Source organism: Lampris incognitus, chromosome 10, assembly GCF_029633865.1.
Source record: "Lampris incognitus isolate fLamInc1 chromosome 10, fLamInc1.hap2, whole genome shotgun sequence".
Classification (NCBI taxonomy): domain Eukaryota; kingdom Metazoa; phylum Chordata; class Actinopteri; order Lampriformes; family Lampridae; genus Lampris; species Lampris incognitus.
The window spans coordinates 10,944,256-10,970,545 of NC_079220.1; the positions used below are offsets into that span (position 1 = coordinate 10,944,256).

Genomic DNA, 26,290 nt, shown 5'->3' on the forward strand with positions numbered 1-26,290 from the left:
CACTCATTACAACCGAGGTATGCAGAAGAGCATCTCTGAACGCACAACACGTCGAACCTTGAGGCAGATGGGCTACAGCAGCAGAAGACCACACCGGGTGCCACTCCTGTCAGCTAAGAACAGGAAACTGAGGCTACAATTCGCACAGGCTCACCAAAATTGGACAATAGAAGATTGGAAAAACGTTGCCTGGTCTGATGAGTCTCGATTTCTGCTGCGACATTCGGATGGTAGGGTCAGAATTTGGCGTCAACAACATGAAAGCATGGATCCATCCTGCCTTGTATCAACGGTTCAGGCCGGTGGTGGTGGTGTAATGGTGTGGGGGATATTTTCTTGGCACACTTTGGGCCCCTTAGTACCAATTGAGCATCGTGTCAACGCCACAGCCGACCTGAGTATTGTTGCTGACCATGTCCATCCCTTTATGACCACAGTGTTCCCATCTTCTGATGGCTACTTCCAGCAGGATAACGTGCCATGTCATAAAGCTCGAATCATCTCAGACTGGTTTCTTGAACATGACAATGAGTTCACTGTACTCAAATGGCCTCCACAGTCACCAGATCTCAATCCAATAGAGCACCTTTGGGATGTGGTGGACCGGGAGATTCGCATCATGGATGTGCAGCCGACAAATCTGCAGCAACTGCGTGATGCTATCATGTCAATATGGACCAAACTCTCTGAGGAATGTTTCCAGTACCTTGTTGAATCTATGCCACGAAGGATTAAGGCAGTTCTGAAGGCAAAAGGGGGTCCAACCTGGTACTAGCAAGGTGTACCTAATAAAGTGGCCAGTGAGTGTATATTTCGCCGGTTTCATCAATGCCATCTTGGTGCACGGGGCCTCAGATTGTAAGGAGCACGCTCTGGCAAAAACAGCACGCATCAGGCGGATGTTGTCCATTCCTGTTGGACATTCCAACACCGTATGAAACGGCTGTGGTCAAGGCCAAGACACTTCGAGTGGACGTCGGCTTTAAAAATACCACAAAGGATTAAAGCTGTTCTGCAGGCAAAGGCTGGCCCTGTTTTTATTGGTCACTTGACATGCATATATTTTTAGGTGTTTTTTTTTTTAAACTTCTTCATTGAACCAATATTAGCAAAAACATGTCTTGATGCATGCTCAACAACCCAGGTAAGAAAATCAAAGAAGGTGGAATCAGTTCATCTGGATACATTTCATCACTTGAGTGATGAAATGTGTCCAGTTAAACTGATTCAACCTGTTTTGACTTTGAGTGATGAAATGTGTCCAGTTGAACTGAGTCAACCTTCTTTGATGACCAAAAACATTACAACAAAAATTAAACATTCGTCGTATTTAAATAGCGTTTTTTTTAATACCTTGCTGTTTTTGCATGTAAAGTAATCCCATGTGGGATGAGCCGTTTTAGACATGAAAAGAAAATATTCATTCATTCAATCTTTATAATATGTACAGCATTGCAGCCCACAAGGTTAATTGTATACAATGCAGTAGTAGGACTTTGACATTAGTTAGATATTGCACTCAGCTACTTTCCCACCTTTTACCTTCAGCACTATACCCTCAAGCAGGCCCCGATGCCGGGTAATATAAAATGTCTCAGTTGGCGTCTAAACAGACATTTTGTGTCTTGGAAGGCTCCAGGCATGTTGTTTAACAGCTTTGTGCCTCACTGTAGATTCCGCATCTTTACACCCAGCAAATATCACTGTGGGGACAGATGCCAGAGCAACTCGGCTATTGACTTGATAGTTGCCATAGTAACCAGGGTGCCTGGCAGCTTATGTTTCATCTTCAGATAAATTATGGCATGCTGTTGAAGGGGGGGGGTTGTACTTTTTTCTTTTTTTTTTGTTCCCGGCTGAATTAGTTTCTGGTGCATTTGCGTCATTGTCATTTCTTCTCTGTGTGCTGTGATGTGGCACACATACAAAATAGATTACCTTTTGAGTGTCCTTGCATTCTTGAAGCCAGGGGCTTCTTATACGGGTGAAGTGAAGCCAAAGTGATCTGCATGTGTAGCCTTGACAATAGGCCTGCATCCGCTAAACAAGATGGTGATTAATGGCCTGATCAGGTGTTCTCCCCATAAGAAATTGGCAACGCCGACCTGTACACAATAAGTTCAGATCAGTATGGATCAGCACATAATATAGAAGGCATCATGTCTTACATCAGCACGGTCGCCTCACAGCAAGAAGGTCCTGGGTTCAAGCCCCGGGGTAGTCCAACCTTGGGGGTCATCCTCTAGGTGCTCAGGTTTCCTCCCATAGTCCAAAGACATGTAGGTCAGGTGCATCGGCCGTACTAAATTATCTCTAGGTATGAATGTGTGTGTGTGTGTGTGTGTGTGTGTGTGTGTGTGTGTGTGTGTGTGTGTGTGTGTGTGTGTCGGCCCTGTGTGATGGACTGGCGGCCTGTCCAGGGTGTCTCCCCACCTGCTGCCCAGTGACTGCTGGGATAGGCTCCAGAATCCCCGCGACCCTGAGAGCAGGATAAGAGGGTTTGATAACGGATGGATTGATGGATGTTTTACATCATGTCTAAGTGCTCACCAATCTCCTTCATCCTTTTCGTTGTACAGAAGAACAGCTCGCTGATCTCCGTGTCATTGGAATCTGAACACACCTTTCACTTGTCATCCCAGAAGGCCTCCTCATCCTCCTCTTCCTCCCTCTCCTCCCAGTGGTCCACTGTGGGTCTGAACCTGGGGCAGCTGGTAGGCCAAGAGGCCAGCCAGGGGCCTTCCAAGACAGCGGAGGGCACCATTGGTGGCAATCTTTTGGTCTCTCCCACCAAGCCCAGCCCCTCACGCCTGTCCAGCGGACACCCACTTCAAGCACAGGTCGCACGCAGTGAGCTCAACGTCCGCCTGCCTAGAGGTAAGTCAGGTTACCACATAATCCTTCTTTCACCCCTGCAAACAGGCCCATATGCGTACACACACTCAACTTTTATCCAGAGCTTTAAATCAGTACAAGTTTGTGTTTGCTACTCGAGTTAACTCATAGATACATAGTTTACACATAGATGCACACACACACACACACTTTCACCCTAGGTTTTACCACACTACACTCCCGTGTGTTCCCCTTTGTCTAGGTTTTGAACGACGGCCCCTGAAGCACCCGTCTTGCCCAGATGGGACAGAGAGGGAGAGTGGCTCGCCCAAGCCCCCCCGCACTGGCACCGTCCCTGCCCTGGTACCTAAACCCCCCTCCTACCCGCTGGTAAAACTGGTGGGCAAGGTCTACACCCTGAAGTGCCGGTAAGGGATCCATCCATCCCTCCTATTTGTAACCATGACAACAATAGCAGGATTTCTACATGTCGTTTAAAACCTGGAAATTGACTGTTTCCCACGGATATCAGCAGGGAAATGATAACGTTGATCAGATGTTCTGGAAATATTATTGAGGTCATGGAAAATTGCGAAGTTAGGTTAAACATTTGCTTTTTTACCTCCTCAAATTGTGTAATTTTACAGCAATTTTTAGCCGAGACTGTCATCTTAGCCATATTTTAAGCTGCTGAGATTGCATATCGGAGTTTGACGTTTGGGTGGCGTGCCCCAGTGACCAGCTAAAAGTTGCACAGTCTTTCTCAAGACTGCCGAGCCTTCCACTGATGGTTAATACTGAACATCTGTGAGCAATAGCTGCCATGTATGTCCAAGCAAAAGTCACGGAAAAATGTCCTTGTGAAATCATGGAAAACGATTTCCTAAAAAGAGTGGGAAACCTGAGACGTTCTAAACAGTGGGAAATGGCTTTACTTAAGGAGCCTCGGACAAGGTCCAACTCGGGTGCGCTCAGAAAAATTGGAATGAGACATTTTGAGACAACAGCATTAGCAGGGCTGTCTGGTCGAGTTTTAAATAGTCCCATAATCCCCAGGCAGCTCTGTAGTTGCTAAAGCACTATACTGGGGAGAACGAACTATGTGGAATATGCAAGCGATACGCCACACATGCTTCATTTCTCTTATCTCTGCAGCTCTTCATTTCTCTTATCTGCAGCTCTGAATTTGATTGAATCCGTTTTACGTTGGTTGAATGTGTGCAAGCTTTCTCAGAGTTTCGGTACACGATGCAATGATTTTTTAAATTAAAATGAAGTATTGTGTGTGTGTGTGTGTGTGTGTGTGTGTGTGTGTGTGTATGTGGGGGTTGTTTTTGTTTGGGGTTTTTTTCTGTCAGGTTCTGCGAGGTTGAGTTCCACGGTCCTCTGTCTGTCCAGGAGGACTGGATCAGGCACCTCCAGCAGCACATTCTCAAAATGAACTACAAGAAGCCCGCTGCGCCCAGAGCCACTTCCACTGAACCTCCTGCCCAGACCTCAGCCCCCCCCTCTACCTCCGCTAGCGCCTCGCCAACAACTGTCCTCACCCCTTCCGCAGCATCCAACCCGACTCATGCCACCTCTCATAGTATCCTGCCCCCTCCCAAAAGCTGCTCTCCCGCGCCTCCGGCGGAGTGCGCTCCGACTGTCACTGCCACACCAATAGTAAAAGTCTCAGAGGAGCAATCCACCGCAACTCCACACCAAACCCCGATTCCCATCCCCACCCAGGCCGTGTAAACACGGTGTCATCACCCATCCTTGTCTGAAACATTTTCTTTTTGTCCAGTTTCTGCCTTTCCTGTATATTTCCCATCCATCTACTTCCTCTGGCCTTTATCAAGTGGTTTAAGGAAGAGTGCTCTTCCTCCCCCAAAGAGTTCTCTGAGCCCTGAGCACCTTCGGAGCAGCTTTCTTAACTGTCACCGAGTCCTGTTTCATCATGGGAACGAAGCCCTCCTGGCTTATCTCTGCGAGAAGAGCGGGTGATTATGGGAACTGTACAAGGTTACGGGGAAGGATGAACTATTTTAATGCCTTGTTTATTGAATGTCCAAGTGTTGACGTGGACTGTTGCTGTACATCAACCATTCATTGGTTCATTTAGGGGTTCATGTAACTCGTCTCAAACGCGGCCCTCCCTGTTGGTCGGTGGACGGCGTTGCCCCCATTTCCCCCTCTAAAACGAATAAGTCCGGCAAGGGATCGACCCCATTCATGCTAGAACCACTCAAAAGCAAGGGCACACTGGTAGCTCTGGCCTTAGCCTTTTTAACCAAAACCTCATGACTGAGATTAAATAATACGTTCGTGTGTAATCACCCGAGTCTCGAGAGCGGGACTTTAAACATGTAGTAACACTTGTAAAATGTTCATGATGGCACTTTCAATGTAGACATTGTCACTAAGCACTTAACCTTATTTGCCCCTTTGAGGACGGAGAAATTGACGACGCCTAATTGTGATTGGTAAAAGGCAGCAAAAGGTCGAAGCACACCCTAAAAGGGAAAAAATAAAACTCCCCCCCCCCTCCCCCTCTCCCCATTTCCATTTAAAGTAGCGGTCCTCCGTCATGCTGTGGAGAGCCCTGAATGCACGGATTATCTTTCCATCCCAACGCCACGCCGGCTGATTGCATTAGCGCGACCTCAACCAGAAAAAGGCGTTGGCTGGTAAGTGATATCAGATGGTGTAATGTCAGGCTGGAAGGAAAACCTGCACAAACATGGCCCTCCTCAGCACACCGTTAAGTACCGGTGGTGTAAAACGTAATAGCGACGGGCGATGGCACAAAATTAACTGTCCAAAATATCCGTGTTGCCTGAATGTAGCTTAAAGCACCTAATGTATTGATGATACCTTGTATGTACACATACACAATCAAGTATATTCTAATAATGTATCCCCCCCCCCCCCCCAGATGACTATGCCGTTTATAAGTACATGGTTTATGATGTTATTACTGCAGTTTGCTTTGGTCGGCAAATAGGGCTGCTGTTGTGTGAACAGCACACGCCCCCCCTCCCCCTTTTAAATCTCTGTTCATAGATTTGAGAAGTGGTAAACATTCAAGGTAAACATTCACATTGTCAACTTTTTTTTATATTGCCCGTTCATAGTGTTGCCATTCTCTTCCTGCCTTTTTCAATGTAACCCAAAATTATTTTTATTTATTTATTATACATCTGAATGTGGTAAGCTAGTTCATTTTAAAGCTAAAATAGAGTTTTGGAATGTCTGAAAATAGGTCATGGGTGCACTTTACATAAGTGCGCATGTGTCTGCTATTTTGTATGGATGTGTACATGGTGTAGCGAAAATACACGCGTTGTCCACTCGAAAGCGGAAGGACAGAAGTGAAACTGCATCACATTAACGCCTCACTGTAGGTGGAGTTGTGCAGATTTGGGGGAGCCCGTCTGTATTTTGTCTGATTAGGACTTGTGTATGCATCCGCCGCTCTGTTAGGATGTGCCAAAGAGTCTGTTTACTTCCTCGTCTTGCCTCTGTAAAAGCTGTTTACATTGGATGTCTTCATGGAGGAAACTCTGCACAGCTACCGAGTCCCCGAGGCTCCTCTCGTTGAACAATGGACTGGACGGTGTCCTTGTAGCGGAGGTTCGCATCCACCGCACGAGCGAGCCACAGACTCCCATCGTTTCGAAGACAAAGGGTGCCCAAGTGTGGGCCTGGTGGGATTCCGCTGTCGCTTTTAGGTCTCTAGGTTATCACACCCAAGGAGTCAGGAACCCAAACCAAACTTGATTTCTAGCAGGGCTCTTTAAAAAAAAAACGTAAAAAATCAGTGGCCCTCAATCCACACACACACACACAAAAAAGTGACCTCGGGCTGACATCCGGAGCAGGTCCAGGGTCCTGAAGCCTGAAGTCTCTCGTCTTGTTTCTTTATACGTTGCTTCAGAGTACGTTCATATCAACTTGAAACTGAAGCAATAACTTCAAGGGTCCACGCAAAGTTGTTGAACTTTTCAAACGTTTGTTCCACCCCGTCGACCTTTGTTCGAAACGCGGCTGTTCGATCCGAACGACACCCCCCCAACCCCTTTCATGGAGTATAGATACATAATATATAATAGCTACATGTACTTAACAATAGTGTTGATGCTAGTAGAGCTATCAACGGTTCTATTAGCGAGCTAGTTACGAGAAAAAAAAAGTGATCTTAATTCCTCTATCGTGATTTCATTTCAACCTTTGATGCTATGTATTTTTTATTGCTCCGTGCATTTCTGTATTTGCGGTCCTGAAAGGTGAATATTAGGATATTTTTTATTTTTATCTGTTAGTTAGCTTCTCCAAGCTGAAACATTGGTGCTGGTGAGAATGTTGCAGGGGACGGTAGACCCGAGCGTTTGAACGTAAGGAGGAAGTTAAAAATGTGACCGTCACGTCCCGGTATCAAATGACACTAAAAAGCAGGCCTTAAAAAGGGGACCACTTTTGCACATCCAGATTTGATCCTCTGCGAGCATTGGCGTGGTAACGGAGTCCAGAGGCCGCCGCCTCTCGCGGGTTTGCCAGCTCCGTCACTGCGTGAGATATGATTTTGACGCTGGTCTATTAAATTGCCCTTTTTAAGATTACCTGAATACGTTGACACCCTTCAGCCGGTGAGACCGGTTGAAGCGGTTTTGTGTATGTTAAGTGAGGGTGTTCGTGTGTGCGTGCGTGCATGCATGCATGCATGCATGCATTTGTGTGTTTGCAGGAGTGTGTGTAGTTAAAACAAAAAGTAATGAGATGACAATTTTGATGTGGGGGAAGAAAAAGGATGGAGCTGAGAAACTGTACACAAAGGGTTAGAGGTTTAAGTATATCAGATCCTGAACAAAAATAAATGTGATTTCAATTTCAGACACAGACTGACTGTTCATCCTTCCTGTAAATATTGTGTTTCCCCATCTGTGTGTCCATCCATCCATTATCCGAGCCGCTTAACCTGCTCTCAGGGTCGCGGGGATGCTGGAGCCTATCCCAGCAGTCAGTGGGTGGCAGGTGGGGAGACACCCTGGACAGGCCGCCAGGCCACCACAGGGCCCACACACACACACACATTGATACCTAGGGACAATTTAGTATGGCTGGTTCACCTGACCTACATGTCTTTGGACTGTGGGAGGAAACCGGAGCCCCCGGAAGAAACCCCCGCAGACACGGGGAGAACAAGCAAACTCCACACGGAGGGCGACCCGGGACGACCCACCAAGGTTGGACTACCCCGGGGCTCGAACCCAGGACCTTCTTGCTGTGAGGTGCCCACGCTAACCACTGTGCTACCGTGCCACCCCATCTGTGTGCACTGGTTGAAAGTTGCTCTGGGGACGTTAACGCGCCTTGCAGCGTTTGGTGTCGTTCCCAGCTTTCACCAGGAGAGGGCGACTTCGTTACACGCTTTTCTTCTCAGGGTCGACGTCGAGCAGTCGTGCCGTTGTAACATTAGGAGGCAGAGGAGCAGAGAAGGTGGCCACGGGCATTTATGCAGAGTAATGAGTCCGTGAAAGGTTTTTATGTAACCAGAGCACGTATGAGTCATTTCAAACGCTGCCGTGTCCACAGCCATCACGCGCTGCAAGGCAGCCGCCCCGCTAATGGAAACGCAGAACTGAGAGATGAACGTTGAGGGATTAGCACGAGAGACGGAGGAGAGACATTAGCTCCTGGTTTATGTCACTCCCCCCCCCCCTCCTCCACTGAAACCCAGGAAGTTGCTTCCTAGATCAATTCTTATTAACCTACCTCGTGACCTGTCTTCACGTCAAGGGAGTGATGCTGATCAGTGATGAGGATAATGGCTTCCCCTCGGTGGCTACTCAGGACTGTTAGATGCCTGCAGACAGAGGTGCAAAGATAAGTATTCACTGGCAGTAAAGTCCAACACCACTGATAGATAAATAAATATATAAACAACAAACAAACAAATTAATTAAAAAAAATAAAAAAATCTAGGCTCTATTGATTTACGGGACCCATGAGCAGGACATGGACAGAGTCCACCTGCCTTTTAAATTTCACCTCTCTACGGTTTTCTTCATGTTCAGAAACTGCCGTTACTTCCACCCCCAAGTTCTCTTAGCCAAACCGAAGGGAGTGCTACAAACCTTTTTTCCCCCTAAATACATTTCCAGAGTTTAATTTATTCATTATTTAATTCATATCTGATGGGAGAGCACGGATCCGAGCTTGCGGTCACATCCTTTGAGTTGACAAATGTTTTTTTCCTGTCTCTTTTATAGTCTTGATGAATAGCACATTGGAGCAAAGGTTTTGCCAAGATCGAATCCAAGATTTGAATTATTTACCCTAATTTTGTCCAAGAATCACTCCAGCCACCCCGGGGTACACATTTTCCCACTCGGAATATGTATGACGAGAACATGAAATGACAAACGGTTAAAAACACATGGTGTCCCCTTGGTCTCCAGCACGCTGTCTGACTTATTGACATTCAAGACCAACATTGGACTCCTCTCGCCGGTGTTAAAACCCAGACAGGCCCGGTGGTTTTTCTTTTTTGTGGTTTGTTGAAGTAGCGTTTCCTGTCAGGTGCAAGGAGGTGAGAGACGGAGCTCCTGTGGTGGAGGACTGGGAATGAAAGGCCCCGGAAGCAGTGGGCGTAGCGGTCTATTCCGTTGCCTACCAACGCAGGGATCGTCGGTTCGAATCCCCGTGTTACCTCCGGCTTGGTCGAGCGTCCCTACAGACACAGTTGGCCGTGTCTGCGGGTGGGAAGCCGGATGTGGGTATGTGTCCTGGTCGCTGCACTAGCGCCTCCTCTGGTCGGTCGGGGAGCATGTTCAGGAGGGAGGGGGAACTGGGGGGGGGGATAGCGTGATCCATCCACGCACTCCGTCCCCCTGGGGAAACTCCTCACTGTCAGGTGAAAAGAAGCAGCTGGCGACTCCACGTGTACTGGAGGAGACGTGGTAGTCTGCAGCCCTCCCCGGGTCGGCAGAGGGGGTGGAGCAGCGACCGCGACGGCTCGGAAGAGTGGGGCAATTGGCCGGGTATGATTGGGGAGAAAAGGGGGGGAGGCCCTGGGGGGTGTCTCTCCCTCTCTCTCTCTCTCTCTCTGTCTGTCTGTCTCTCCCTCTCTCTCTCACTCTCTCCCCCAGTAGTCTGCAGCAGGCTTGGGAAAGAGAGAGAAATAACAACTTTTGAGAGCAATAACATTGTGGTGTCGCAAGAATAAAGGACGCCACAGTCACTTGCACGGCGAGTAGTTGCTTTCCAGACTGCCCACACATACAACCCCCCCCCCCCCGGGGCCTCACAAATGCATCGAAGGCCTTCCTATGAATCTATGAAGTCCCATAGAGAGCGCCGAGGACCCAAAACCACCACGGAGGAAAACCTGCGTAAGGACACAAAGCAAACTCCCACCTCTGACCTATTTAACCTCATTTTGAGGAAAGCTGGCCCGAGGGCCCATGTGCTCATTGTGCCCAGTGGCGGATCTAGAGATTTTTTCCTGGGGCGGCAAAGGGGGCGGCATGAGGTTCAAGGAGGGGGGCAATGGACATTATTCTAAACGTATTATTATTCAAAACTCGGATTTCATCGAATGTATTTTGTTCTCTACTGTTTGAGATGAGTTTGGTGCGGGTCTCATTGACCTTCACCACGCATGTACATAAAATACACTTTAAAAACATATTATCTGATTTATAAATGGGGTGGCAAGACTGTGTCCCAGAGGTGGCAGTTGCCACCCCGTAGAGCCGCGCCTGATTGTGCCAAGGTCTCTGCATATAATACAGACTCTAAAGTGAATGGTGGGGTGGGGTGGGAGTGGGGCAACTTTATTTGTTCCGCACACAAGAGCTGTTCACTCAAACTTCGCTCCTTGCACCCGTGCTTCGGTGCAGGCGACCAAAACCTGGACAGATGTGCTGCGCCGATGTAGTGTCAGAAACGCTCCACCACAACAGACAGCCTCCTATGTCTGACGTTTCATCTATAAATACTGCCATGATGTTTACAGTTCGTCAGACCGGGAGAAAAAAAAAATGAAGGTATATTCGAGTGTGCCATTTATCCGTTGACGCGCCGCATCGGCGCAAACGCTCAGAAATGCATCAACAGCTCGGCTGCAGGCGGAGGAAATTAAAAAAAAAACCACACAACAACCCTTCAGAGAATTTTAGCGCCGCGGTCCCGATCCAGTCATCTCACCAAGGGACATGAGCCGCGCTGCTACCATCATGCAGACACGCGTCACCGACCGATGACCTGAGCCCAGATGAGAGGTCAAACCACGACAAGCAGCACAAAGGCCGCCTAGAGATGCTAACAAGATGACCCCCCACCCCGCCTCGGGTAGAGCTAATTTTTGAACGAACTTCTCGGTTATCATCGTAATGCGAGTGGAAGTGCGATGATAGCCGATGCCGTGTCCTCGGGCTTTTCTCGCTATCTTGCCTTTCAACAAGTAACACACACACGCGGCACCGCAAACCACCATTATACCACTTTGTGCAAATGGGAACCATCTGCAAAGGCAACAACCTCCATACGGGTGTGACGCGGAACCGGAGTCACCCAACACCGAGACCGGCCGGCTGTGTAGCGTGTCACAGCATCACAACAAAGCAAGGACAAGGGGACGCGGGTAGTCCAAGTAGCAACGCGGTGCGATAACACGATTTCATCCTTTTATGTTTTCTCTCCCATACTGCCCGGCACATTATGATGACGAAGCACGGCCAGCCCCCCCCCCCCCCCGTGAAGGGGAGGCTGCCAAACTCGTTGCGTTGCGGCGATGACAGCGACACATCGAGTCAGAAGGCCGCCGGTTTCGATACCCGAGCCCGCTCTTGTGAAATTGTGCAGGATGCCTCCGAAAAGCATGAATGTAATCGATGGGATGTAAAGCCGCGGAGGAGGGCGATGAGCGTGGGCCTCCTCATGCATATAAAAACTGCCATTTTTCCACACGCGGCGGGGAAGAGAAAACAACCGACGCACCGTCGCACGTTGCGTGTGCCGCCGTCAGTGTTGTGCAGACATTCTCTGCTGCAGCGCCCCGTCCAGCACCGTTCCCCCACACTCGTGTGTCCCCTTCTTGCACTTGGATTGCTCCCCGAGTACTTTTACAAGTACTTTTATGTCCCCCCCCGTGTGTTGAGCCAGTAAAACTTGCATTTTACTATGAGAATAAGTGTAAACCTACTTTTCACTTAAGACAAGTAAACCTGGAATTGAAAAAAAATATTTTTTTTTAATCAAAAGTGACACTCTTAGGGCGTCCGGGTGGCGTGGCGGTCTATTCCGTTGCCTACCAACACAGGGATCGCCGGTTTGAATCCCCGTGTTACCTCCGGCTTGGTCGGGCGTCCCTACAGACACAATTGGCCGTGCCTAGGGGTGGGAAGCCGGATGTGGGTATGTGTCCTGGTCGCTGCACTAGCGCCTCCTCTGGTCGGTCGGGGCGCCTGTTCGGGGGGGGGGGGACTGGGGGGAATAGCGTGATCCTCCCATGCGCTACGTCCTCCTGGTGAAACTCCTCACTGTCAGGTGAAAAGAAGCGGCTGGTGACTCCACGTGTATGGGAGGAGGCGTGTGGTGGTCTGCAGCCCTCCCCGGGTCGGCAGAAGTGGTGGAGCAGCGACCAGGACGGCTCGGATGAGTGGGGTAATCGGACGGGTACAACTGGGGAGAAAAAGGGGGACCCCCCCCCCCCCAAATAAATAGTGAAGTTGAACAGCGAACAACAGTGAAACGCTTATCAAGTATGTTCAGTAGAAATAGACGATCGGGTCGTCACTTGGTGTGAAAAGGTTAAACATGTCTTATCAGATCCGTGAGGGATTTATCTGGATCCAGCTTTGTAGCTATAACCACTAAGATGTCACCCTTCTTTTCCAAGGTCAGTAAAGTCAGAGACACATCTTGATCGGATGTGGACTGACTTATCCTTCATGGCTCGGGCTGAGGTTAGGACGCAGACTGGACACAGACAGGGAAGGGCGTGAAGCTGAAGGAGCTACAGCTCCCCCGAGAAGCAAGGCTGCTCCATCTGCTGCCATCACTTCCCGCTCTCGTGCACTTCACATCCATTTTTGGTGCGGGAGTCCTATGTAATCTAATCCTATCTATTTTCCTGAAAAACTGTTTTCTCCCAAGCAACCACTGACCGAGCGCAGGGGGATTAAGTGTCTGGACCGACGCTCCAAATATTTCAATAAGCTAATCAGAATCATCAGGACAAGCGCGGGCCTGGTAGGATCCTCAGTCTCCAGGACATTTGTTTCTAATCCACAGAGAATTTTTTGTCCTTCAAAGTTGTTTAAAAGCAAATCAAGTCAAAGAGTACACGCCGTACAGCGCAGCTCTCCAACAGGCGTACCTGCCCTTCCGCCGGTGCTCAGGTTTGGGCGAAACACAACGCTCGGTTTTGGGGTAAAAACAGGTTTTTCAAAGGTTTTGAATCACCGCAGCCACGACAGGGTCTTCAACATACAGTCAGAATTGTGCACAAAACATCTTAGGCTGATAAGTCCAGTAGTCTGAGTTTACCGGCGGACAGACACACACACACACACACACACACACACACACACACACACACACACAAACGACCAAATGCATAATCCCCAGCAGGTTAGCTGCCTGGTGGGGACAATGAGGGTAAAAACAGGAAGGGGTCCCTATCTTCAACCGGACATCACAGATCCAATCACAAGGGTTCCCAGTTGGAGCCATTGTGAAACGCCATGGTCCGGAAAGGGAGTTGGCACACCAAAATACACATTAAATAACTCAAGCTAGCATACTAAGATACACATTAAAACCTCCAGATAGACCATTAGGAGAAACACTAAAACCGTGCCAAGATATACGTGTTAAAATCTCCAGATGCACACATCAAGGAACCACAAGTTCTGGGGGGGTTGTTGTTCAAGACATAATGGGACATATGAGTAAGTAATGCAGGCTGTGTCATACAGGGCTCTCGCAACAACTGAATAGAGCGAAAGCAACAAAAAATAAGACATAAATGTTATGGACGGCACAGTGGCGCAGTGTTTGGCACAGTCGCATCACAGCAAGAAGGTGCTGGGTTCGAGCCCCAGGGTAGCCCAACCTTGGCGGGTCGTCCCGGGTCGCCCTCTGTGTGGAGTTTGCATGTTCTCCCCGTGTCTGTGTGGGTTTCCTCCGGGGGCTCCGGTTTCCTCCCACAGTCCAAAGACATGTAGGTCAGGTGAATCGGCCGTACTAAATTGTCCCTGGGTATGAATGTGTGTATGTCGGCCCTGTGTGATGGCCTGGCGGCCTGTCCAGGGTGTCTCCCCACCTGCTGCCCAATGGCTGCTGGGATAGGCTCCAGCATCCCCGTGACCCTGAGAGCAGGATAAGCGGTTTGGATAATGGATGGATGGATGGACGGATGGATGGATGGATGGATGGATGGATGGATGGATGGATGGATGGATGGATGGATGGATGGATGGACGGACGGACGGACGGACGGACGGACGGACGGACGGATGGACGGATGGATGGATGGATGGATGGATGGATGGACGGACAGATGGATGGATGGATGAAAGGACGGATGGATAGATGGATGGACGGACGGATGGATGGATGGACGGATGGACGGATGGACGGATGGATAGATGGATGGATGGATAAATGTTATGCTCAGTAAAGGCGGATCCAAACTCAGACACAGACATGGAATTAAGCGATATAAAGGGTTTACTGTAGGAATAAAGGGGATTGAGGAAGGCCGGCAAGGCAGAACCTAGAGAGGCGGTGGCGGATGGCAGAGCTGTGCTGAGCAGGACCGGTGGATGAGGGAGCGAGCACGGTTGACCGGCGATTAGCTCGGAGGTTTAGCAAGCAAGCAGGCGAGGCAGGGGGACCACGGAGTACAATACGGGTAACGCAAAAACAACAAAACCAACAACTCCGAATATGCAACTGCAGAGCGGTCGAGAGCGAGAGACGACCGCAGCGACCTGGTGACGAGTGGATGGAGAACCGGAGTAGACGGACTGGTGAGCTGATGGAAGGTGGGTGTGCAGGCTGGGCATGTGAGGTGAACGAGCCGAGCCGCCATCGGGAGGGAGCCGGGGAGTGCCGAGGAAGGAAGCCCCCTCCCCAAACACACACAGAGACAAGTAAATAGGAGTCGCAGGGGAAGAGGGAAACACATGGGAAATAACAGGAGGGGCGACCGCGGCCCTGACGATAAATTGTAAACCATCATCTGAAAGTGCCACCTAGAAAAAGATATGGGGCACCTGCTGATGGATGAATATAATGGACGATGGGAGACGGGGGGGACGGGGGGGGCGGTGTTTGGACACGCTCTCGCATGGGCATGCCGGCTCTGAGATCTAACGTGAAATGGGTTTCATTGCTATTCTGACCTTGTACGCGCCTCTCCCGCCACCTCGACGGGGGGGGGGGGCATCCCTGCCGCCTCCGCAAAAGCCCAGCGGCGGTTTGATTTATGGAACAAACGTCTGGTCGCAGCTCTCAGCAAAACGCAGCTCCTTCCACCTTTTAACCTGCATTTAATTGTAGGTTTTGTTTTGTTTTTTGAGTCCCACCACATCCTCAAAATGCCCTCCAGAAGAATGCGGAAACAGGGGCATGTAGAGGGAGATCGGCTTGGGTGTAGTGACACCGGCACTGCCCCTCACACACAGCGTGTCTGCGTTACAAAAGGCTGCTGCAGGCTTGGGAGTCCAGGCCCAGCTAGAACTGAGAATCTGGATGGCACTGCTGTCTATTCTGTTGCCTACCGACACGGGGGGTCGCCGGTTTGAATCCCCGTGTTACCTCCGGCTTGGGCGGGCGTCCCTACAGACACACTGGCCGTGTCTGGAAGCCGGATGTGGGTATGTGTCCTGGTCGCTGCACTAGCGCCTCCTCTGGTCGGTCAGGGCGCCTGTTCAGGGGGGGGGGCTGGGTGTGATCCTCCCACGCGCTGTGTCCCCCCCCCTGGTGAAACTCCTCACTGTCAGGTGAAAAGAAGCGGCTGGCGACTCCACGTGTATGGGAGGAGGCGTGTGGTCGTCTGCAGCCCTCCCCGGATCGGCAGAGGGGGTGGAGCAGCGACCGGGACGGCTCGGAGAGCGGGGTGATTGGCCAAGTACAACTGGGGGGAAAAAGGGGGGGGGGATCCATCCATCCATTATCAGAGCCGCTTATCCCAGTCGGGGTCACGGGGATCCTGGGGTCTATCCCAGCAGTCACCGGGCGGCAGGCCCCCGGGGACACACCCTGGGCAGGCCGCCGGGGCACCACAGAGTTGTCACACGGGGAGAAACAGGGGTGAGTAAAAGAAGAAGCCGAGAACTTGAGAAACTGCAGGTAACGACTTGCTTCATAAAGTGTGTAGTGTACTTAACCTCCATTAACCCGCGTGACGACGACACGCGCCCCGCGTTTCTCTTTGTGCCAGCGCAACCTGAGCACTTCATTTGGACATTTGCTCACCATATGAAACGACATGTGGAAGATGTCAGGGGTGGGGTGGGGTGGGGGGTGGGGTTTCTAATGGGGGAGGTTGTGGAAAAGCAGCAGAAACTTCCAGTCAGTATGTGGTGTTTTGAGAATGGATTCAGAAGAATTCCCCATTTTGTTTGATTTAATCTGAAACGTCGTAATTGAAATCACCGTTCCAAGCTAGCGGGCGAGGCTGCAGCCAAAAATGGGGGTTTTGGTGTTTTGGAGGAATTTGTGTGTGTGTGTTTGTGTTTTGGAAGGCGGCGGGGGTGGGGGTGGGGGGGGGGTGGGAGAGCAGGGGGTAACCCGCCATTACTCAAATCTGAAAAGACCCATGTAGGCCTTTTTCCATGCAAACCCACTTAGGTGACTTAACGTCAAAGTGGCACCTTTCCTACGAATTGTGAAACCGTACAAAACCACCAGACAGAAAGACAATCAAACAAGAAGGATGTGCAGAAACCGCGGGGGGGGGGGGGAGGAGGAGCGGCGGCGCCGCCCAGCTCCGCTCGGCAACATGACGGCCGTAACGAGGGGTCCCGCCGAGGCAAGTTTCCACACCGCGCAGCCGCGTTCTGCCCATCTGCAGCTGCGCTGCGAAGCTGGAAGCGGAGACCCTAAATCGCCTCAAAGTGTCCCAATTCACAACTTCAGAGAGTGTTTATTGGCGCGGGAAAGGACTCGCCAAAGGAAAGCCTTCGATTTGGGACGTCATCGGGGGGGAATCAGAATTACGAGAAAATGCTGTGAACCCTCTGCCAGTCCCAGTGGAACGAGCGGCGATAAAAGAACCATAAAAAAGCATGTTTCTCTGAGAGGCTAACGCATTTCGAACGCAATTGGAGACTTGGCAGAGCCGAGGCCCGGGGGGTCAAACACTGTCGGTCAACACTTCACCACCCTGGCGGGGGGGGGGGGGGGATCAGTCAGCATGACTGATGGGGTTATCGTTTCACCACGGAAGGGAGAGAAAAAAATGACTGGCACTCGATCACACAAAGCGGGGATCAGGGCCGATGTTTGCAAACGAGGAAGCCGTTTCTAGAACTTGGTAGGAACTTGAGAGACAGAGGCTCATTTACATGACACAGGTGCACCACGGGCGAATCCGCTGCCATTGTCTTCCAGCTCTGCAAGACCTTTAGACATGACATGTCTTGACGCACGCTCCATATGCCAGGTATGGAAATCACAGAAAGGTAAATCAGTTCATTGAGAGAAACGTGTCATCGCTCATATAAGTGACCTCTTCAGTCCCAGCTGACTGCAGGTACCCCCCCCACCCTTATAAACAACTGACTGCAGGCATCCCCCCCCACCCTTACAAACAATACAGTGGCATAACGACCGAAACCAACCACCAGTTTCATATGCAAATTACCAGGACCATTAACTAGAGTTTCAGTGGCCATGTAGACTATGTCAAAGAAAGTTGAATCAGTTCATCTGGCCACAATGTTTATTGAGAGAAGTCAGATGAACTGATTCAACTTTCTTTGATTCCCCCCCCCCCTCCTTTGTTTTTTCTCCAGAAATGTATCCGGCCAATTACCCCACTCTTCCGAGCTGGTCCCGGTCTCTGCTCCACCCCCTCTGCCGAGCCGGGGAGGGCTGCAGACTACCACATGCCTCCTCCCATACATGTGGAGTCACCAGCCGCTTCTTTTCACCTGACAGTGAGGAGTTTCGCCAGGGGGATGTAACGTGGGAGGGTCACGCTATTCTCCCCCACCCCCACCAGGCGCCCCGACCGGCCAAAGGACGCGCTACTGCAGTGACCAGGACACATACCCGCATCCGGCTTCTCACCCGCAGACACGGCAAATTGTGTCTGTAGGGACGCCCGACCAAGCTGGAGGTAACACGGGGATTCGAACCGGCGATCCTCGTGTTGGTAGTCGACGGAATAGACCGCTACGCCACCTGGACGCCCCTTCTTTGATTTTCTTACCTGAATTATTGAGCATGCATACAGACATCTTGACAGGAAACTCTTCTCTACTACTACTGCTACTTTCAGCTGCTTCCGTTAGGGGGCGCCACAGCAGATCATCCGTTTCCATCTCTTCCTGTCCTCTACATCTTCCTCTGTCACACCAGCCACCCTGCATGTCCTCCCTGACCACATCCATAAACCTCCTCTTTGGCCTTCCTCTTCTCCTCTTCCCTGGCAGCTCCATATTCAGCATCCTTCTCCCAATATACCCAGCATCTCTCCTCCACACATGTCCAAACCATCTCAATCTTGCCTCTCTTGCTTTGTCTCCAAACTGTCCAACCTGAGCGGTCCCTCTGATCTACTCGTTCCTAATCCTGTCCTTCTTCGTCACTCCCAATGAAAATCTTAGCAACTCTGCCACTCTTCTATCACACTTAATTCTTGCTACCATGCTTTGTCTGCCTGTCACACTATTACTATTACCCCCCCCCCTGTGTGTGTGTGTTGGGGGGGGGGTTTGGCCAGCACAGTGGCCCAGTTGGGGGGGGGGGGTTTGGGCAGCACGGCGGCCCAGTGGTTAGCACTGTTGCCTCACAGCAAGAAGGTCCTGGGTTCAAACCCCAGACCGTCCCAGGTCCTTCCTGTGTGGCGTTTGCATGGTCTCCCCGTGCCTGTGTGGGTTTCCTCCGGGTGCTCCAGTTTCCTCCCACCACCAAAAAAACATGCATGTTAGGGTTAATACTCCTGCCTGTGCCCCTGAGCAAGGCAATGGAAAGAAGAATTGGAGTTGGTCCCCGGGTGCTGCAGCTGCCCACTGCTCCTATACAATAGGATGGGTGAAATGCAGAGATCACATTTTATTGTAACCTGTATAATGACGAAATAAAGTGGCTTTCTTTCCTTTTTCTTCTTTCTATGTAAAAGTTTGGAAGCTCGCCATCGGGACCTGAAGATTTTTTGGGATTTCTTTTTCTCTCATAGGGTTCAAACTGTTGCAAAGAAATCCATTTCTGTGATTCCATCTCTTGGCCTCCCCCCAAATATACTTAGGACGGTCATCACAAAATGCAGGACCACTTGCGTTGCACTTTGTATACACGAGAATCCGAACAAAGTGAGGAAGCTGTGGGTGTAAATTTAGATAGGTGGACGCTCTCCCTCCCAACCCAGCCAAGTCTATTTTACCCCCGAAAATATCCCTTCTAAACAATTGTGAGCTCCAGAGACATAAAAGACAAACACTTCACAGTAGTGTTTTTCTCTAAACAAAAGTAGTGTTTTCAGCAACAGTCATAGGGCCCCAGCATGAGACCAGAATAAACGCACACTCATGGCCAAACTTGGACAGGGTCTGAAAGGGAGTGTTTGAAAGATGCTATCTCAGATAGGAAGAAACAGGTTACCGTCAGGTTGTCTGACATGGTCGGCGTCTCTCACCCTCCACTGTCCCGCGGTCCTGGGAGGAAGAGTTGACTCCGAGGACATCCGTTCCCATGCTTTGTCCCAGACGGGGAACGCAAATGGGACGGCCCCGCCTGTTTCCAGTTAAGACTTTGCCCCCTTGCCAATGGCTGTGCTTGCAAGCTGCCAAACGCCAGTTGGGTTTTTGCACATGTTTCTGACTGAATGGGAGACTTGACTTGCGCCGATGGAAAAGAGTTTTAAGACGGGTGTGTTTGACAGTATAATTTGGGTTGTGTGTGTGTGTACATATAATTAAAATAATGCCAGACATGTCAAGGAGTATTTAACAGCGAGAGGTTAAAGCAGACCTGCAAACCCAAAGCTTACAGGCTGAGTGTGAGAGCTGACGAAGGGACAAATAATACAGGCTTTTACACCCCCCACCCCCACCCCACCCCACCCCCGGGGCTATTAGGCCTGTTCCCATCCAAGTCAGAGAAGGACAGCAAAGCAGCAGGTTAGATCATCACACCCTCAAACAGTCCAATGTGATGAATGATGTCCTGGGGAAGACCATCGCCAGACTCCTAATCCCGCTCTGCTCGATCTCTTGTTGAACTATGAATCAGTAAACCATCACACAGATCAGACAGCAGTAAGGAGCGGGCGCTGAAAATAGCTCTCCTCTTTTTCCAGCTCTTTGGGAACTAAAAATAAAGGGATTAAAATCCTATCACTCTTTTCGCAGAAGACCCCGGAAGCGAACCCTGCGAAGCCTCTCACCTCATTGGCAATCCCACCGATGACGTCAACCTCCGGGCCCTCCATCTCGCTCAGCACGAACGCAAACGATAGCTTGAATTTTAGGTGACTCCGTCTGTTTGATGTAAAAGTTCATCCTTAAACCGCAAGTTTTGTTAAGTTGTGTATACACACAAAAGTTGGTAAAAGGTTGCCTATCTTTAGTCTAAAAGATCAAAACTATCCTCCGCAACCTGCCCCCCCCCCCCCCCCGTCCCCACAAACTTTTTTTTTTCTGTACTTGCAAGGACCCTCGGGGACCCTTTAACCCTAAACCCAAGTCCTAACCCTGAAATAAACCCTTGAAGAAGTGGGGACTGGCAAATTATGTCCTCACTTTGCAAAAATGTTCTCACTCAACGCTAAAAACCTAAATTGGTACACAAAATTATGTCTGAGCACACGCGCACATGCACGCACGCACACACACACAAGGTTCCTAAATTTCCATTCTCTCTTCCTTCACACACCACTGCGTGTCTGGCATGTCATGGGCCGCGGAGAACATGAATCAAAAGAACGACTGAGTCTCAGTTTTCACACGTGGGGCTTGGGAGTAGCGACGTGTCGACCACCAGTGCAGTCGAAAAAGGAGGGATGACTCTCTAAGCCTTATCGAAAGATCTGTCTCTCACACCGTTTTCTGCTGGGGGAGGAACAGTAGCATTGAGTTCGAAGCCTCGCCCGTGGACCCACCACACACGGGGGATGAGCAATGGGGTAGGGGTCAACGCAGGCTTGGCGGCAGGCAAAGGCAGCGACCGGGGCGTGCCGACTTCCGGCATCACGGATTGGTCCTGGGGACATGGAATGTCACCTCTCTGGCAGGACAGGAGCCTGAGCTGGTGCGGGAGGTGGAGCGGTAGCAACTAGATATAGTTGGGCTCACCTCCACACATAGCAAGGGCTCTGGTACCAATTTCCTGGAGAGGGGCTGGACTCATTACTTTTCCGGAGCTGGCCAAGGTGACGGGCGCCAGGCGGGTGTGGGGATACTCACAAGTCCCCAGTTGAGCACCGTCCTGTTGGAGTTCTCCCTGGGGAATGAGAGGGTCGCCTCTATATGACTGTGAGTTGCTGGGGGGGGGGGGGCTCTGACTGTTGTGTGTGCTTATGCACCGAATAGCAGCTTGGAGTATCTGGCCTTCTTGGAGTCTCTGGGTGGTGTCCTGGATAGGGTTCTGCCTGGGGACTCTATAGTTCTGCTGGGGGACTTCAACGCTCACGTGGACAACAATGGAGAAACCTGGAGGGACGTGACTGGGAGGGACAGCCTCCCCGATCACAACCCATGCGGTGCCTTGTTATTGCCCAATCCGTACCGGAAACCCGATTTGTTTAATGCATGCATGGAAATGTGTCTACTTCCTGTCACCGCTATCGTTTTATGACATTGTTGAAAAGCGTCCTGACGGTGTCATCACTTCACACGGGGTTCAACTTTGTTTAACTTTGACTGGCGAATGAGAAGCCTCAATCAATAGCAAAGAAGTGTGTGTGGTTGACCCCCACTTGGCTGTAATTGGCTGTAGTTTTCTTATTGAGCCAGCATGGAGGAGACTTTGGTTGTTGCTGTGTCTAATCAGCCGGTATTGTACGACATTGCCCGTGAAAACTACAAACTGCCCCACAAGAGAGATGCTGCCTGTCTGGCAGTGAGTCTGAAGACAGGCGCTGAAAGTAAATAAATGGAAAATTTATTATTAACATCAATTCATATTTCGCAGTATACAAGTGTAACATGTACACCAGTGTTCTACTTCCGTATTTGTCTATGAAACTATAACAACATGTACAAGTGAGACAATCAAGTGAAAACATGTCTTTCTCTGGACTTCAGTGTACATTTTCCCGTCACAAAACCGACTCATATGTGACCGACAACCACAACTACTCAGATGGACTAAAAACCAGCAGACTGATTTTCGTGTGTGTAACATCCTGCACAGCCCACATTCAACACGACAAGATATGAATTTCACCTCGGCAGAGTCACGCACGTGTGACCGTAGTAGCGCTACTCTGCTCCCCACTGGACTGTTGCAATGCGTAACCTTCGTCTCCGCTTTCTCGCAGCAGGAGGCTTTACAGGTAGTTAACGAATACCCGACATACAAACTCCCATACTTACGAACTATCCATCCATTTTCCAAGCCGCTTATCCTAATCAGGGTTGCGGGATGCTGGAGCCTACCCTAGCAATCATTAGGCGGAAGGCGGGGAAACACCCCGGACAGGTCGCAAGTCCATCACAGGGCAGACACATTCACACCTAGGGACAATTTAGTAAGTCCAATTCACCTGACCTTTACAGACCTTCACAGTCTTTGGACTGTGGGAGGAAACCGGCGCACCTGGAGGAAACCCATGCAGACATGGGGAGAACATGCAAACGCCACGCAGAGGACGACCTGGGATGACCCCCAAGGTTGGACACCCCGTTCGAGCCCAGGACCTTCCTGCTATGAGGCAAAAGTACTAACCACTGGGCCCCGTGCTGTTATGTTGTGAAAAAGACATGCCAGGCGAAGCTCTAGTCGGCGCATACTCCATTTAATCAACAACACAACTAACTACCTTGACTGACGTGACTCGGGTAAAATGTTTAACAGGGTTGGAACACGGCATAGTCGCAGCAATGCCAGATGTAACCCCCCTCCCCCCACAAGAACCTAAGTGTGACACTCGGTCACGAAGGTGTACAGGCCAGGTATGTGCACGGACTGAGTGTGGCACAGGTGTAGCACTAGCCTCAAGGTTTGGCTCCATCACTCCTAGCTGGACAGGAGGGGCTGAGGTGTCGAGTTGCAGAGGGACTGGGGATGCTGAGGTGTCAAGCTGTGAGGCTGATAGGGCTACTGTAGGGGCCACACCCAACCCTGGCCCAAAAGGGGCCTGTACCTTGCGCTGGCGGCTAGCATGCCAGCGAGTGCTATCAATGAGCCTGAATGTAGCTGGGCCGAGCTGTCAGCTGACCTGGACAAGATCTGACCAGAATGACTGCAGTTTATTGTTGCAGTGAGGTCGTCGGATCCAGACCCAGTCGTTAGTGGCAATGGCAGGAGGCCTGGCTTGTCGTGTCCAGTTGAACCGGTTCTTCATCTGGCTCTGACGTGTGTTGACTGTGGCTTGACCTGGGTGAGTTGAGCATGAGCCGGGGCAGGGCAGAGCCTATCCACAGGTAGCTGAAGCTGCTGTCCCAGCATGAGGGAGGCTGGAGAGACTCCAGTGGTGGCATGTGGGGTGGTGTGATAGTGTAACAGTGTCTGGAGGAGGCTGGTATTGAATGTGCACCCCTGGGTGAGTTGCACCCTTATTCCATTATTTAAGGACTGATTCAGCTGTTCCACCCCCCCTTCCCCCCATTGGCAGCTGGGTTATAGAAAGCTGTGCGAATATGGTGGATCCCTTTCTCTTACATGTAGGATAGTTCATGTGAGACCATCTGGGGCCCATCGGTCGTGATTGTCTTAGGCAAACCCCATCGTGATAGCAGGGAGTCTAAAATATCAATTAACACCTTGGCTGTAACCGAGCCCACAGGTGTCACAACTGGCCACTTAAGAGTGGAGGTCATAGGTCACAATAAGAAACCGCTTGTGGTGTGGTACCCCATGCAGCTCGCTATATATGTCGAGTTGTAGATGCTCCCAGGGTTGGGATGGCCAGTTCAGGGGCTGCATGGGCGGGGGCAGGGCTGGAGTCCTGGTCTTGCTGCTGAGCAGACAGGCAGTACAGTCCTTGACCAGGGTCTCAATGTCTCTGTCGATCCTTGGCCACCATACGAGGTCCCGGCACCGTTGTTTGAGCCTGACTATGCCCAAGTGGCCCTCGTGTGCCATAGCAAGGACACGCGCGCGAAGGGCACTCGGGACCACAGTGCAGAGCCCTCTGGCAACACAAGTGTCATGCCAGCATGCCAGCTCCTCCCGCACCCTTAAGTAGGGGGACAGCTCATCCGACACCTTCACGGATCAGATGCCTGAACCACCTCAACTGGCTCCTTCCGATGCAAAGGAGCAGTGGCTCTACTCCAAGCTCCGTCGGGATGTCCGACTCAGCTCCTCACCCTATCTCTAAGACCAAGCCCAAACACCCTTTGAAGGAAACTCATTTCAGCCGCTTGTATCCACGATCTCACCCTTTTGGTCAATACCCAAAGCTCATGACCATAGGTGAGGGTTGGAACGAAGATTGACTGGTAAATTGAGAGCTTTGCCTTCTGCCTCAGCTTCCTCTTCACCACAACGGTCCGGTACAATGTCCACATTACTGCTGATGCTGCACCAATCCACTTGTCAATCTCCCGCTCCATCCTACCCTCACTCATGAACAAGACCCTGAGATACTTGAACTCCTTCACTTAAGGCAACAACTCATCCACAACCCGTAGGGAGCAATCAACCATTTTCCGGTAGAGAACCATGGCCTCAGACTTGGAGGTGCCGACTCTCATCCTGGCCATTTCACACTCAGCTGCAAACTGCCCCAATGAGCACTGGAGGTCGCATTCTGATGAAGCCAACAAAACCACATCATCTGTGAAGAGCAGAGATGCAATTCTGAGTTTCCCAAAACAGACACACTCCTCACTTTGGCTGCGCCTTGAGATCCTGTCCATGAATATCGCAAATGGAATTGGAGACAAGGAACAACCTTGTCTCCGATTATACACACATTATTTCTCTCAATTATAAATACTGTGTGGAAGTTGGGAGAAAACAGAGACAACAATTTCTCTCTTTAACCTCCACCCCGCCCGTCATTTATTTCCTTATATACACCACCCCCACCCAACTACATGGTGCTACGACACCATGGCCACACTGTGAGCCCTTAAAGTGAGCAACTTCATAGAAACAAGCTATGGTGAAGTATGTTCATAAGTCCACTGCAACTACATTATTATATTGGTTTTAGGTAAAATATATACTATATACTAAGAAACATTTGACCAATTGACGCTAGATGTGAACTGTACATAACTGTTACGACTTACATACAAATTCGATATAAGAACAGACTCAAAAACGGAACTCGTTTTCAACCCGAGGACTACCTGTAGTTGTTCCCAGCCCTCATTCCCCTCATGGAGAATATTAGCTATTCTACTATGCTGTGCCATTTGGGCGCATTTTACACTTTAAATTCAACTGAAACAAATGTTTTGTTGTTAATTATCATTTAAGTTAGTGCATACAAGAAATTATTGCCTTCTAAGCTGATATCTAATTTTGATGCCCTTGATGGTTTTGAAACTTGCACTAAACTGAACTGGCACTTTAACATATAGGCCTGCATTAGTTATCATCATCATCAGTTCCGTAACCTATGGAGTACGTAGGAGCACAGCTGATGCCTCAACAAGAGGTTGAGTCATCATTGTGTTTCAGTAGGGGGAGTACCTGGTGGTCCCTATCTCCTTTCCAGGTATGGATGGCCGTTGGTTCACAGAGGAACTCATCCGCCCTTAGACAGGTTTTGTTTTTAGTCCTGCTGGGTGTCCACACACCCTCCTCACAACAAACCCAAGGGTTGAAGTGGGTGGCAGGTTTAGTCACCAATGACCCAACGGTTGCAGTTTAACGTCGTACCCTGGACAGAGGTTATTACATATAAAAAATATGCCTTTCAAGCGGACGGTCAATTTTGATGGCCTTGATGGTTTTATTGGAAATCTGTAGCTCACAGGAGAGAATCTGTATTCAAATATGATAGTATTTGAATTTAAAAAACTCCCTTTGTGTTGATTCGACATTAATTCCATGATTTTACATTTAAATATCCGTTACTAAAAAGCTTCAGTCTTAAGAAGAAAAAAAAAGATTA

General features: G+C 50.1%; 1 protein-coding gene across 1 annotated transcript in view; it reads left to right on the forward strand.

The window, feature by feature from the left end:
* Window positions 1-5,336, forward strand: part of wizb (WIZ zinc finger b) — a 44,374-nt gene extending 39,038 nt beyond the window's left edge. Inside the window, exons 14-16 of the mRNA XM_056287690.1 lie at window positions 2,580-2,877; window positions 3,098-3,263; window positions 4,194-5,336. Coding sequence (XP_056143665.1) covers window positions 2,580-2,877; window positions 3,098-3,263; window positions 4,194-4,575 — 846 coding nt within the window. The 3' untranslated portion in view covers window positions 4,576-5,336. The remainder of the gene's footprint in view (window positions 1-2,579; window positions 2,878-3,097; window positions 3,264-4,193) is intronic.
* The last annotated feature ends 20,954 nt before the right edge of the window (window positions 5,337-26,290 follow it).